Source organism: Sapajus apella, unplaced genomic scaffold, assembly GCF_009761245.1.
Source record: "Sapajus apella isolate SASKATOON/1434 unplaced genomic scaffold, GSC_monkey_1.0 scaffold2, whole genome shotgun sequence".
NCBI lineage: Eukaryota > Metazoa > Chordata > Mammalia > Primates > Cebidae > Sapajus > Sapajus apella.
The window spans coordinates 23,078,451-23,094,127 of NW_022436942.1; the positions used below are offsets into that span (position 1 = coordinate 23,078,451).

Consider the following 15,677-nt stretch of genomic DNA (forward strand, 5'->3'; position numbering starts at 1 on the left):
GCAGTGAGCCAAGATCGAGCCACTGCACTCCAGCGAAGGAAAAAAAACCCAACCCCCAAAAAAAAAAAAAAAAAAAAAAAAAATTAGCTGAGCCTGTACTTGGGAAGCTGAGGCAAGAGAATCACCTGAACTAGGGAAGTGGAGGTTGCAGTGAGCAGAGATCATGCCACTGCACTCCAGCCTGGGTGACAAGAGCAAAACTCCATCTCGCGGGTGGGGGGAAAGGCCAAGCACGGTGGCTCATACCTGTAATCCCAGCACTTTGGGAGGCTGAGGTGGGCAGATCACCCGAGATCAGGAGTTAAAGACCAACCTGGCTAACATGGCAAAATCCTGTCTCTACTAAAAGTACAAATATTAGCCAGGCATGGTGGTGGGTACCTGTAATCCAAGCTACTCAGGAAGCTGAGGCAGAAAAACTTGAACCTGGGAGGCAGAGGTTGCAGTGAGCCAAGATCATGCCACTGCATTCCAACAAGAGTGAGACTCTGTCTCAAAAAAAAAAAAAAAAAAAAAACTCCCCCTCCAAAGTAGTTAAATTATTTATTTTGTATACAGGTGAGGAGGAGGATTCACAATAAGTTAGATATGCACATCCAAACTTGTCAAACAAGTAATACTGCCCAATTTCCACAAGACATTCAGAGTCCAAAAAACACTGGAACAAAAGAACAAATCCAAATTACGGCACAGATTTGCAACGAACTCAAAGATACACTTAAAAACTTTCTACATAAACATTTTTCAGGACAGCCATAAAAAAGAATGAAGTCATATCTTTTGCATCCATGTCTGGACGCAGCTGGAAGCCATTATCCTAAGTGAATAAACGCAGGAACAAAAAACAAAATACCGCACGTTCTCACTTATAAGTGGGAGCTAAACACTGGGTACTCATGGACATAAAGATGGCAACAAGAGACACTGGGGACTACTAGATAGGGGAGGGTAAGGGGTAAGGGTGGAAAAACTAACTGCTGGGTACTAGGCTCACGACCTGGGTATCAAGATCATTTGTATTCCAAACCTCAGGATTATGTAACAAAGGTGAATCTAAAATCTAGCACAGTATTAACAATATAGTCATATCATAGTGTGAGCAAATATATTTTAAAGTAATCCTTTAGCATACCAGACCCTGTATACTGCTAAATGTTAAAGAAAGGAATACTATTGTAACACTTTCTGTAAAAAATATGAAAAATAATGTGCTTGTTTTTCAATTAAATAGCAAAATGAAAAAAACTGCTATCCACTAGTGTTGACAGACACCCAATAAGTAACTTAAAAAGCATTATGTAATAAAGCTTCTCTACAGCTGTTTACCTTACATTTTAAAACATTTTCAAAATAGGTAAACAAAAACTAGAAACAAGTAATGAGCAGAACTAAATTATTAGTTGCATGTTCACATGCTACTTTACAAAATGAAACAAAGGGAAAGGAAGATAGAACAGATACAAAACTTTTCTGAAACAGAAGGCACTCTTGTACTCTTGTTATTTAATTAAGAACTAAAATGGCCACATTACACAAGGCAACGTGATTTAACAATGACGTCATTTAGAGAAAGCCACTGGAATGAATAAATAGCAATTGAAAAGGTCTGAAACTGTCTTCTCATATCCCACTGATTTTCAAATCAATCAAAGCACTTAGATTTCAAATGACATCTTTCCTACTTAAACGGAAATAACCCTTTAAAAAAGCACTAAACACCCTAAAAAACAAGTATATATCTTTCTGTGCTGATATCTCTAGAAAAGAAACTTTTTAAATTAAAAAGAGAAACAAGTATAATACTAGGTAAAGACAAAAGATGCAGAAACATTTGATACTGTATTTGATAAAATATCTTAAAATAGAAAATTCTCTCATATGACCTTCTGCGCGAAAGTTATAACTAAGACATTTAAATCATCTACGAAAGTTATAACTGCTAAGACATTTAAATCATCTAAACCTACTTTTCATTAATGTCCAATTGTACTAGTCTAAAACACAACTTTTAAACAAATTAGATCTCAGCAATCTGACCTCAAGTTTAGTGACACCCTTGGCAAACCAAACCTGGTATCACATTCAACTTAACTTCTAAGAAGACATTTTCCTGACCCCAATAAAACCCAGCAGATGTGAAATTTTTATTTTTAGTATCTGAAATTTGGTTTGTGAGTGAATTATATCCATCAAGGAAATATGTTCTATTCTTCTGCCAAAGCCTAGCTCTACACTCTTTATTAGACAGAACTCACAAGAAATCATCCAAATTCAATCTTTAAAAGCCAGCTCTCCCTCAACTTGGGGCAAGAGTTTCAGGATTCAGCAGTGGCTAAGAAAAAAATCTGAGGCTTTAAATAAAAAATAAAATAAAGATCTGGGAAAATATGACTACAAAATGAAAGAAAAAGGTGCTGATAAAGAGGAAGGGGTGTCAATTAAAAAAAAAGTAGCTCACGCTTATAATCTGAGCACTTTGGGAGGCCAGGAGATCAAGACCATCCTGGCCAACATAATGAAAATACAAAAATTAGCTGGGTGTGGTGGCGTGTGCCTGTAATCCCAGCTGCTCGGGAGGCTGAGGCAGGAGAATGGCTTGAACCAGGGAGTCGGAGGTGGCAGAGGTTGCAGTGAGTTGAGATCGTGCCACTGCACTCCAGCCTGGGTGACAAGAGCAAAACTATCTCAAAAAAAAAAAAAAAAATCATTTTTGTGGGGCAAGGTGGCTCATGCCTATAATCCCAGCACTTTGGGAGGCCTAGGCAGGCGGATCACCTGAGGTCAGGAGTTCTAGACCAGCCTGGCCAACAAGGCGAACCCCTATCTCTAGTAAAAATACAAAAATTATCCAGGTGTGGTCATGGGTGCCTGTAATCCCAGCTACTTGGGAAGCTGAGGCAGAAGAATGACTTGGACCTGGGAGGTGGAGGTTGCAGTGAGCCAAGATTGTGCCATTGCACTCCAACCTGGGCAACAAGAGTGAAACTCCATCTCAAAATAATAATAATAATAAATGTAAACAGACTAAGTGAACACCAAGGAAGCTGCCGTCTTCCACAATCATGTAATATATCTCATTTTGTACACTGATATATACATGTATCATACAACATGCTTTCATATCCAATGTTCTTTCTACATCATACCACCAAGAAATTGCACATATTGCAAAAAGGTGACATTTTACAGTAAAATAACTATCAGAGAAGGGTGGTAAAATGAGATAACCCTTTTTTTTTTTGAGACAGAGTTTTGCTCGTTGCCCAGGCTGGAGTGCAATGGCGCATTCTCGGCTCACTGCAGCCTCCACCTCCCAGGTTCAAGCCATTCTCCTGCCTCAGCCTCTCGAGTAGCTGGGATTACAGGCATTCGCCAACATGCTCAGCTAATTTTTTGTAATTTTAGTAGAGACAGGGTTTCACCATGTTGGCCAGGATGGTCTCGATCTCTTGACCTCATGATCCACCCGCCCTGGCCTCCTAAAGTGCTGGGATTACAGGTGTGAGCCACCTTTTTTTTTTTTTTCCAGACAGGGACTCACCCTATTGCCCTGGCTGGAGTACTACGACATTATCACAGCTCACTGCATCTTCAGCCTCCTGGGCTCGGGCGATCCTCCCACCTCAGCCTCCCAAGTAGCTGGGACTACAGGCATGTGCTACCATGCCCAGCTAATTTTTGTATTTTTTTGTGTAGAGACAGGGGATCCCTATGTTGCCCAGGCTGATCTTGAACTCCTGGGCTCAAGTGATCTGCCTGCCTTGACCTCCCAAAGTGCTGCATTAAAGGTGTGAGCCACCACGCCTGGCTAAAACAAGATACTTTGTAGCAGGAAGGCAAAAACTGAAAAGCACTAAGCTTCCAGGAAATGATTTTATTATCTTTCACTAAGGAAAAAGATCAATTACAGAGGAAAAATGCTGCACAATTATTACTAGCCAGAAAGGAGGAAACCTGGATTTTCAAAAACCCCTATTAATGAAGTAAACAATCTCTTACAAAACAGTTTGTCAATGCCTCATTCTCTCATTAGTGAATGTTAGGCTCCTGCTACCTTACAGAAACACATACATTTCCTTCAGCTCAGAGACCATCAGTAACAACTAGGTAGCCCTGGTAGACTTCCCCACAGCATGATTTAGCAATGAGATGCCTCATAACTGTTCTCTAGAGCCTAAGTTATAAGCCTTTCAGAAAATGCAAGCATCCAAATTATTAAAAGGAATAATCCACAGTCTGCTTTGAAGAGCAAAACTGGGTACTTCAATCGAAGAGCAAATAGAAAACAAACATGATGGGCCAGGCGAGATGGCTCACGCCTGTAATCCCAACAGTTCAGGAGGCTGAGACGGGTGGATCATGAGGTCAGGAGTTTGAGACCAGCTTGACCAATGTGGTGAAACCCCGTCTCTACTAAAAATACAAAAATTAGCTGGGCGTGGTGACGCACACCTGTAGTACCAGCTACTCAGGAGGCTGAGGCAGGAGAATTGCCTGAATCTGGGAGATGGAGGTTGCAGTGAGCCAAGATCATGCCAGTGCACTCCAGCCTAGGTGACAGAGTGAGACTTCATCTCAAAAAAAAAAAAAAAAAGAAAAAAGAAAACAAACATGATGGTGTAGATTGATTTGATTACCCAGAAGTGTCAAATTTTCTATGCTCAGTTTTTTCTTTTTTTTTTTGAGACAGACTCTCTGTCACCCAGGCTGGAGTACAGTGCCATGATCTCAGCTCACTGCAACCTCAACCTCACACCTCCCCTCACCTCACACCTCCGCTCCCCTCACCCCCCATCAGTCTCCCACGTAGCTGGGATTACAGGCACATGCCACCACGCCCGGCTAATTTTTGTATTTTTAGTAGAGACAGGGTTTCACTATGTTGGCCAGGCTAGTCTTGAACTCGTGACCTCAAGTGATCTGCCTGCCTTGGCCTCTCAAAGTGCTGGGATTACAGGTTTGAGCCACCACACCCGGCCTTGAGCTCAGTTTTTATAAAACTTTTCCCATTTCTACTCCCATTAATTTTAATTTATAAAAACACCTGTCAGTTCTAGAGCATTAAATCTGAAAGCAAAAACACCTTTTCAAATACATTTTTAACAATCTAAATAATTTTTCAATTCCCTCGTTAAAAGAGGTTACACCCTAGACTTGCAGAACTAACCCCAGCTCTGGCTGCTGTCTCATTACTTAAGTGCTTCTCTGTACCTCAATTTCCTCATCTAGAAAATAAGGCAGTTGTACTCGATAACTTTGATTCCTTCCAGCTCTAAGATTTCAATTAACTAAGAAAATTACTGTCTTGTTAAAGTTCAACATGTAGTATTTTTTTTTCTATCTTACTCAGGATCGATACTTTGCAATCATGTAGTATCTCTAAACACACCACAGGACTGTAAGAAAGTCAGGGACCGTAAGCAGACTTTCCCTCCAGATTCACCAAAACTGCAGCATGCAGGAAATATGGTTGCCTATTTGTTACCCTCACTTATGTAAGAATCAGTCTAAATAAAATGAGGACTCGGTAACAAAAGTAAAACAATTTACAAACCCACATGTATATGCCAAAAGAACTCCAAGTTTGGTGATATTGTTATTTTCCATATTTCTATAACTGTGCTAGAATATAAAAATGTATGTGTGGTGGGGCACAGCGGCTCATGCCTGTAATCCCAGCACTTTGGGAGGCCGAGGCGGGCAGATCATGAGGTCAGGAGATCGAGGGCATCCTGGCCAACATAGTGAAACCCCGCCTCTACTAAAAAATAAAAAAATATATAAAAAATTTAGCCAGGCGTGCTGGCACATGCCTGTAGTCCCAGCTACTCAGGAGGCTGAGGCAGGAGGATAGCTTGAACCTGGGAGGGAGAGGTTGTGTAAGCTGAGATCATGCCACTGCATTCCAGCCTGGGTGACAGCCAGACTCCGTCTCAAAAAAAAAAAAAAAAAAAAAACAAAAAGTAAGAACCGTACGTGTAGGCCGGGCGTGGTAGCTCACGCCTGTAATCCAAGCACTTTGGAGGCCAAGGTGGGCAGATCACCTGAGGTCGGGAGTTCAAGACCAGCCTGACCAACATGGTGAAACTCCATCTTTAAAAAGAAAAAAATTAAGGGCCAGGCGCGGTGGCTCACGCATGTAATCCTAGCACTTTGGGACGCCTAGGTGGGTGAATCACCTGAGGTCAGGAGTTCAAGACGAGCCTGGCCATCATGTTGAAACCCCATCTCTTAAAAAGAAATAAATAAATAAAATTAAAAAGAAAAAGAAAAAAATTTAAAAAACCAAAAAATCTGTATGTGTGTCTTTTTATTGTGCTTTTTTAAAGATGGAACTTAAAATTATACAGTCAGGCCAAGGCTGGCAGATCACTTGAGGTTGGGAGTTTGAGACCAGCCTGGTCAACAGAATGAAACCCCGTCTCTACTAAAAATACAAAAATTAGCTGGGTGTGGTAGCACACGCCTGTAATCCCAGCTACTTGGGAGGCTGAGGCAGAAGAATCACTGGAACCAGGAGGGGGGGGGTGCAGGGGAGCAGAAATTGCACCCCTGCACCCAACCCGGGGCAAAAAAGAAGGACCCCAACCCAAAAAAGAAAAAAAAAAAAAAAAAAAAAAGATATGGTCTACATAGAACTGTTTTCTGTTTTAAATTTCAAATTAACCAATAATGAAACATTAGTTCAAAATGAAAGACGCTGAACATTATGGTCAACGAATTCAATATTCTTCCCAGATTTTTATTCCCTTTGATGCTCTCCTCATTCTTTTTTTTTTTTTTTTTTTGAGACTGAGTTTCGCTCTTGTTACCCAGGCTGGAATGCAATGGCGCAATCTCGGCTCACCGCAACCTCCGCCTCCTGGGTTCAGGCAATTCTCCTGCCTCAGCCTCCTGAGCAGCTCAGATTACAGGCACGCACCACCATGCCCAGCTAATTTTTTGTATTTTTAATAGAGACGGGGTTTCACCATGTTGATCAGGATGGTCTCGATCTCTTGACCTCGTGATCCACCCGCCTCGGCCTCCCAAAGTGCTGGGATTACAGGTTTGAGCCACCGCGCCCGGCCGCTCTCCTCATTCTTAACTCTTCTCAATACTACCTCCTCCACTCCATTCCAGTCCCCAGTTTATCTCATTCTCTTTCCTTCTCCTCCCTTCCTAACCATACATAGTACTTTCAAAGCAGTCTAGAAACTTACTCTCTACCTAGGAAGTATCAGAATCACCTAGGACACTCATTTGTTAGCGTGAAGAGAAGCGGTAAGATTTTGTTTTTAAGATAACTAGGAGCTGGCCGGGTGGGGGCTCATGCCTGTAATCCCAGCACTTTTGGGAGGCCAAGGCGTGTGGATCACAAGGTCAGGAGTTCAAGACCAGACTAGCCAAGATGGTGAAATCCTGTATCGACTAAAAATAGAAAAATTTAGAGCCAGGCACAGTGGCTTACGCCTGTAATCCCAGCACTTTGGGAGGCTAAGGTGGGTGGATCACAAGGTCAGGAGTTCAAGACCCACCTGACCAACATGGTGAAACCCCGACTCTACTTAAAAATACAAAAATTAGCCGGGCATGGTGGCACGTACCTGTAATCCCAGCTACTTGCGAGGCTGAGGCAGGAGAATCATTTGAACCCAGGAGGCAAAGGTTGCGGTGACCCGACAGTGCACCACTGCACTCCAGCCTGGGTGACAGACCAAAACCCCGCCCCAACAACTATAAAAAAAAAAAAAAAATTTAGCAGGGCGTGGTGGTGGTCTTGGTAATCCCAGCTACTAGGGAGGCTAAGGTAGAGAACTGCTTAAACCCTGGAGGTGGAGGTTGCAGTGAGCGGAGATCAAGGAGATCAAACCACTGCACTCCAGCCTGGGCAACAGAGCAAGGCTCCAAAGAAAAATAAAAAAGATAACTAGGAGCTGGGCGTGGTGGCTCATGCCTGTAATCCCTGCACTTTGGGAGGCCGAGGCGGGTGGATCACAAGGTCAAGAGATAGAGACCATCCTGGTCAACATGGTGAAACCCCGTCTCTACTAAAAATACAAAAAATTAGCTGGGCATGGTGGCACGTGCCTGTAATCCCAGGTACTCAGGAGGCTGAGGCAGAAGAACTGCCTGAACCCAGGAGGCGGAGGTTGCGGTGAGCAGAGATTGCGCCATTGCACTCTGGCCTGGGTAACAAGAGTGAAACTCTCTCTCAAAAGAGATAGAGACCATCCTGGTCAACATGGTGAAATTAAAAAAAAATTAAGCCCTGATTAACCAGCATGCTCAGAGTATGAGATATTCTGGTTAATATTAACCAGGCAACTTCTTTTGTTAAAAAATCATTCCGGAATCCATTACATCATTTTCCTTTCAATTAGGTGTTACAGTTCACAAGAAATAGCTGATGATTTAATCTGTGTTCTACAAACAGATCAAGTTCATAATCAAATTTTATTTTATTTATTTATTTATTTAGAGACGGAGTCCACTGTGTCACCCAGGCTGGGGTGGAGTGGCGGATATCAGCTTACTGGGTTCAAGCGATTCTCCTGCCTCAGCCTCCCCAGTAGCTGGGATTACAGGTGTACACCACTACATTTGGCTAATTTTTGTATTTTTAGTAAAGACGGGGTTTCATCATGTTGGCCAGGCTGGTCTCAAACTCCTGACCTCATGATCCACCTGCCTCAGCCTCTCAAAGTGCTGGGATTACAGGCATGAGCCACCACACCTGGATTATTTTCATTTTTTGAGACAAGGTCTTGCTTTGTTGACCAGGCTGGAGTGCAGTGACACAATCTCAGCCCACTGCAACCTCTGCCTCCCAGGTTCAAGCAGTTCTTGGCCTCAGATTCCCATACAGCTAGGACTACAGGTGTGTGCCACCACGCCCAGCTAATTTTTTCTATTTTTAGTGGAGAAGGGGTTTCACCATGTTGGCTAAGCTAATCTTGAACTCCTGACATCAGGTGATCCACCCTCCTCTGCCTCCCAAAGTACTGGGATTACAGGCGTGAGCCACCACACCCAGCTGCCCAACTAATTTTTGTGTTCTTTTTTTTAACAGTCTTGCTTTGTTGCTCAGGCTAGAGTACAGTAGCACAATCTTGGCTCACTGCAACCTCTGGGGTAGCCTCAATCTCCAGAGCAGCTGGGACTATAGGCATGTGCCATGCCTGGCCAATTTTTGCTGGAGACGGGGGTTTCACCATGTTGCTCAGACTGGTCTTGAACTCCTGAACTCAAGCCATCCACCCATCTTCTCAAAGTGCTTGAATTACAGGCGTGAGCCACCACGCCCCACCCATAATCAATTTTTATCCTATCGAGGAGTTGGCCCACAGGCCAAAAAAGGCCTTAGAGCTAAGAATGGTTTTACATTTTTATTTATTTTTTTTCTGAGACAGAGTTCCACTCTTGTTGCCCAGGCCGGAGTACAACGGCGGGATCTAGGCCCACTACAACCTCCCCCACCCCGCCCCGTCGGTTTTAACATTTTTAAAGGGGTGCGGAGGCCGGGCTCGGTGGCTCATGCTTGTAATCCCAGCCCTTTGGGAGGCTGAGGCAGGTAGATCATGAGGTCAGGAGTTCAAGACCAGCCTGGCCAACAGGGTGAAACCTGGTCTCTAGCAAAAAATACAAAAAATTAGCTGGGCATAGTGGCGGGTGCCTATAATCCCAGCTACTCAGGAGGCTAAGGCAGGGGATTTGCTTGAACCTCAGGAGACGGAGGTTGTGGTGAGCCGAGATCGAGCCACTGTACTCTAGCCTGGGTGACAGAGTGAGACTGTCTCCAAAAAAAAAAAAGCTGTGTGTGTGGGGGAAGAAAATGTGACATATGGGCCACAATGCCTAAAATATTACTATCTGGCCCTTTACAGAAAAAGTTTGTCAACCCTTATTCTGCAGCACCAAAAACACTGAGTAGTACGCAGACTCCAGAGAATTGCTCAGAAGTGCTGTGTTCTCATCAGACTAACTGGAGAAGTTTCCTTTACTTCAGTTCCAAATTCCTTTAACAGAATCTATATTTCTCTAATTTATTTGCCTAAATGACTAGCCCTCAAGAAAGTGTTATCTCAAAAGGCTCTATTCCCTTCTTGAGACTCAAGTTTTAGCTAAGATGCTAGGGTTACTTCCCAATAAATGCAAAAGATTGGAAGCCTTACCTGGGGCATTTGCTATCGCCAACGGCAAGCTTTGTATCGGGTGCACATGGATTCCTGAAGTACCCAACGCACTGAGGTTAATGGTCTGGAGGCCTGGCATGGAGGAGAGTTGAGCAGCATTCACAGTGACTGTGCCGGCAGGAATGGAAGCAGCTGAGGCAATGGGTGTGAGAGTGGTGTTGCTGCTGCTGGTCTGCCCCAAGGAAACACCCTGCATTGGGGCTAAGGTGATTGTCTGAGCTTGTGGGTTCTGAACTTGGAGGTTCTGCAGCTGTAGAGTCTGCCAACTGACCTGGCCATTGGGCCCCACTGTTGGTGCCCGAATGATGATGGGACCAGAGTTTGGAACAGCCTGAAGCTGGAGGTTCTGGAGGGTTTCCTGTGAGATAGCTTGAGTTGTAAAGGTCTGCCCTGATAATGGTGCTGCTTGGAGGGCCTGGAGGGTCTGTCCCCCTTGAACTAGCTGAGGCTGGATAAGAATTTGTTGCTGTTGTGTCTGCTGGTTTTGCTCTCCTTCTTTTTGCTGACCTGCTTGCAGTGAGCCTCCAGATGTCTGGTTTTGCTGGATGTTCAGAGCATCAGACCCCTGTAGCCCACTGACCCTCTGCGGTGTCTGGCCTTGAGAGTTGGTCCCTGATGATCCACTGGGAGCAAAGTTCATAATTCCCATGTTGCTGGTGGTAGTAGTAGTTGAGTAGCTATTGGCATTGGTGAAAAAGGAGCTGGAACTGGCTTGTGATGACACCAAGCTGGCAGAACTGATGGTAGTCCCTGAGGTGACAGGCTGTGAGCCACTCTCCTGGGACCCGGAGCTGCTGATCGTGACTGCCTGAGAGCTGGGAGTCAAGGTAGCTGCAGAAACGCTGTTGACAGGTAGCAAGGTGATGTTCCCATTCAGGGCCACTGGTACATTGGTCACATACTGAGTCTGTCCTGAGAGTACATTATTAGCTAGGCCTTGGAGGGGGACAGCCTGCTGGAGTAGGTTTGGCATAGCAGCAATAATGTTGCCTCCACTTCCTCGATTTGTGATAATCTGTTGGTTTGCACCTGGTATGATCTGTATTTGACCAGAACCATCCTGCTGCACTTGGGTCCCAGTGGCAGCAAATTGCAGCTGCTGCCCATCAACGGTCTGGAACTGTGGGATTACTTGATACTGAATGTTAGGCATCACTCCAGGTAGTCCTGTCAGAACTTGCTGGTTCTGTAAGTTGGGAGTGGCAGCCACAACATACTGCCCACCAGAGACTGTGCGATTCTTGGAAGATTCATTGCCATTGCTGCCATTGGTACTGTTGCCACTCTGTTCCTTTGAGGTAGGGGTAGCCCCAGAGGAGGAAGAGATGATCTGCCAGCCATTGGCACCCTGTGAAAGTTGTGTGGCTGTGAGGTCAAGCTCACCTGTTCCCCCTGACTGACTTGGGCCCTGGGAGTTGTTGCTGTTCTCATTGGGTGACTCAATTCTGCTGCAAGTTGCTGCCAGCAGAGCCAAAGGGGATGGCTGGGACTCCTGGCCGAAAATAAGGGAGAGGAAAGGAGTTAGTGACACCCAGCTGCCAGCCTAGGGGGCAGTATACAACAAATAAACAGCAACGTAGTGCAGACAAGGAGCAAAAAACAGAAACAAAAAGCTGACCTATCTGTATTGCTGAAACTCCTGTCTTTGGGGATCTCCAATCTCTGTGCTTACTTCCTTACCCATAAAATGGTTTAGTCCCTCCCTAAAAAGCTTTCTGTGAAAAGTAAGGCAACTATCTAATAATATTTACATCCTCTCAACACCTTCCCCACTCTGTGATGATCACTTACCTGCCCTCCTCCTCCTCCACTGCTGCTGCTACTGCCTGTGCTGCTGCTGCGAGGCTGTGAAAAGGCACCACCACCATTACCATTGCCCCCATTATTGCCACCAACTCCTTTCTCAATCTTCACCACAGCTGTCATTTCATCCATGGAGTGATCTTGGTCTGAAAGAATTAAAAAACAAGCAACTTAAACTTGAGAGAAGAAAAGAAATGTAGTAAGAAGGATAAAAGGAGGCTATGACGAAACAGCAATGACTAACAGGAAGGCGAAAGGCACCAGTATAAAGAAAATGGATTAGAGGACAGAGGGGAGCTGCAGGGCACGCAAGACATGAAATAGGCTCAATGGTGCCAAAAGTGGGCCTCAAGTCTCCCTTGCACAAAATTAAACTAAGAAAACATTCAAAAAGTGTTTTGGGGATAGGAAACGTGAAGGACGGTGGGCATGTTGAAAGAGTTTCAAAATGAGAAAAAGTATCCTGGGGGAAACAAAAGAAAAGAACAAGTAAGGCAAAAAACAACATGTGGGTGGATGGAAAGCTTGCTAAAATTAAGGTTAAAAGAGATGGAGAGGCCGGGCGCAATGGCTCGCGCCTGTAATGCCAGCACTTTGGGAGGCCGAGGCAGGCAGATCACCTGAGGTCGGGAGTTCAGGACCAGCCTGACCAACATGGAGAAACCCTGTCTCTACTAAACATACAAATTAGCCGGGCATGGTGGTGCCTGCCTGTAATCCCAGCTACTCGGGAGGCTGAGGCAGGAGAATCACTTGAACCTGGGAGGCAGAGGTTGCAGTGAGCCCAGATCTCGCCATTGGACTCCAGCTTGGGAAACAACAGCGAAACTCCATCTCAAAAAAAATAAAAAAATAAAAAATAAAAAAGAGATGGAGAAAGAAAAATCCAAGTGTGAAAAGTAACAGGAGAGGGGAAAAGGAGAAAAAAGAAGTAAAAAGTGTGAGTAGGAAAGCATTTGTGAATACTGATAAGGGACTAAAGGGGTCTACGGGTTAGTAATCAGGAGGTTTCGGGGCGGAGGGCGGAGGGCGGGCCCTGAGGGAAAGGGCGGTTTCGGGGTGAGGGGCGTGGAAAGGGCGGAACGGTGGGGGGGGGGAAGGGAAATCTACGGAAAGTGGGGGGAGGAGGGCCTTGGAGCAGGGGCGGACCGGGCAGGCGGTTGGCCCGGGCGGGGCCTTCACTGCTCGGGCCGCCCCCGCGGCTCCAGCCCCCGGCGGGAGGAGCCTCAGGCTGGCGGCCGAATAGTGGGGGGTAAGGCCCGTCCCCCGTGGCCGGGGCGGGCAGGGGGCGGGCGAGGCCACGCTGCCCCCTCCCCCGGGGCGGGCGGCCCATCCCCCTCCTCCTCGGAGGCCCCGTCACTGCCCCGTCTCCCTCCTTTCCCTCCGCCCCGGGCGGGACCTAGGCCGCCGCCGCCGCCTCCCGCCCGCCCCCCCTCACGGCGGGGATCACCCGGTCGGCCCTCGCGCGCGCCCCCTCACTCCCCTCCCACCCCTAAGCTTGGAGTGGACTCATCCTTACCGCTCATGGTGGCAGCTGAGGGACAAGCTCAAGGGGGTCCTGTTCGGGGGGGTCGGGGGGGGCCGGGAAAAACGCGGACGCTGACGAGGCAAGCGAACCCGGACCGGACAGGGAGGGGGGGGGTAAGGAGGAGGGAGCAGCGCGCCACAAGCCCAACCTAGGCTCCGCCCTTTCGCTGCTGCCCCGCCCAATGAGGGAGGGGGAAAGGCGGGACTTGCAGAAGAAAGACGGTGAGATAATCCAATAGCAAGAAAAGCTTGCTCTCTAAGGTGTGTATGACTAAGTTGCGTGCCTGGTGTCCGCCCAAAAAGACCGCCCTCTCAGTGTTAAAAGCCAATGAAAGATGCAGGAAGTGAAGATGGGCGGGATCTGGGAGTGATTGGCTTGAAAAAAAACCAGTCAACCGGCAGGCGGGCTCCCTAAGACATAGGGATAGGGAAAACTTTGATAGGAATGACAGAACAACGGCCAACCAGAATCCGGGATGTGCTTGGGCGAAATCCTAGTGGGAGGAGAGGTAAGAAGTAGGCAGGAATAGGATAGGATGAAGCTGATTAAAACCAATCAGAAATCAGGCGGGCAGCCAGGGAAGTTGTGATTGGATTAAGACTGAAAAGAGACAGGAAAGGACGCATATTGACGTGAACTAAAAGCCAATTAAACGCCGAATTAACTCTGAGGGCGGAAACTTGGAGTGCGCAGAGGAGAATTGGCGGCTCCCTCAGTTATTCAATCCAATGAGCGGAGGAAGTAAGCCTGGCACCGCCTCCTAGTTGGCCAATGGGAGTTACTGGAGCCGCCCATCATGAGGGAGAGAAGAGGGCTGTGCCAAGAAGAGACCGTCGCCATATTGGCCCTCTTCGGGGGACGTCGTTGCAGTTATTTAGTGGGACCCTTTAGCGGAGCCCTGCGGCTCGACAGGTGTTGGAGCCAAGGCATTCGGCGCGCAGTTCTGTCTCAACACTAGGACTTGTTTGAGTCTTCATTTAACTATCCCTATGAATAAAGTACCTCTCAAATCTTACCCCCTCCCGGGGCGGGCGGAGAGGCAGGCGGATGCATCAATCTCGCCGCAAACCTTGCTAGTGCAGGCAGGACGAGATCTGGGGACAGCGCTCACCAAATAAGTTAATACTGAGCTGAGCAACATGCAGAGTCTCCGTAAAAGTCGAGACAACACCATTTTATTAAGTTCCCCCAGACAAAGGCGGTAACCACTTACGGCTGGTTAACTTTTCAAGAGCTTTGAGGCTAAGGTGCAAATAAGTCACTTCCATTTTTCCTTCTTAATAGTAAATACCGCAGGTGCATAAAGCGAGATATCTGAGCTCCTGCTTTTTGCAATCACGAAGGTTAAGAAACTTTACTGCAGGCACCTGGATTTCCGGCTTCCTCTTGTATCCTTGTTTTGGTGGAGTTGGTCTTGATAGCTTGTCAATGACACGATGAGCTCATGTCTTTTGGTAATCTTTTATGTTGTCACTTGTTTATATGTTCTTATGTTTTAAAATCTGAATTCTCCTAAAATATTTTAAGCCCTTTGAAGGTAGGAACCAAGGCCTCTGCTGCTTTAGACAGGACCTGAAAAAGGTGAAGCGATTGCTGACTGCCTACCGCGTTAGGTGCCTAAGTCAAGGAAGCAGTTGGAATTCCATGCCATCCTTATAAGGAAGATTTTATTAAGTATTATCTACATTACGTTTTTTTATAAGTGAAGACATTTAGGCTGAAAGTAACTTACCCAAGGTCACAAAGCAAGTGAGTTGTAGTGTTACCTTCCAACCCAGAATAGTTCCACAAAAAGTTTTCTATAATTTTTTCACTCAAACAATGCTGCCGGGTGCAGTGGCTCAGGCCTATAATCCCAGCACTCTGGGAGGCCGAGGCAGGCTGATCGCTTCAGTCCAGGAGTTCAAGACCAGGCTGAGCAACATGGTGAAACCCCATCTCTACAAAAAATACAAAAGTTAGCCAGGCCTGGTGATGTGCACCAGTAGTCCCAGCTACACTGGAGGCTGGGGTGGGAGGGTCAGTTGAGACCAGGAGGTTGAGGCTGCAGTGAGCTGAGGTAATGCCACTGCACTCCAGCCTGGATGACAGAGCAATACACTGTCTCTAAGTAAATAAGTAAATGCTTTTTGATTTTTACTGTCTAGTTCCAAAAAAAAAAAAAAAAAACC

General features: G+C 46.2%; 1 protein-coding gene across 1 annotated transcript in view; it reads right to left on the reverse strand.

The window, feature by feature from the left end:
• Positions 1 to 13,654, reverse strand: part of SP1 (Sp1 transcription factor) — a 30,870-nt gene extending 17,216 nt beyond the window's left edge. The window contains exons 1-3 of the mRNA XM_032292591.1: positions 13,498 to 13,654; positions 11,967 to 12,124; positions 10,155 to 11,667 (exon numbers count right to left, since the gene is read on the reverse strand). Coding sequence (XP_032148482.1) covers positions 10,155 to 11,667; positions 11,967 to 12,124; positions 13,498 to 13,504 — 1,678 coding nt within the window. The 5' untranslated portion in view covers positions 13,505 to 13,654. The remainder of the gene's footprint in view (positions 1 to 10,154; positions 11,668 to 11,966; positions 12,125 to 13,497) is intronic.
• Positions 13,655 to 15,677: the final 2,023 nt, after the last annotated feature.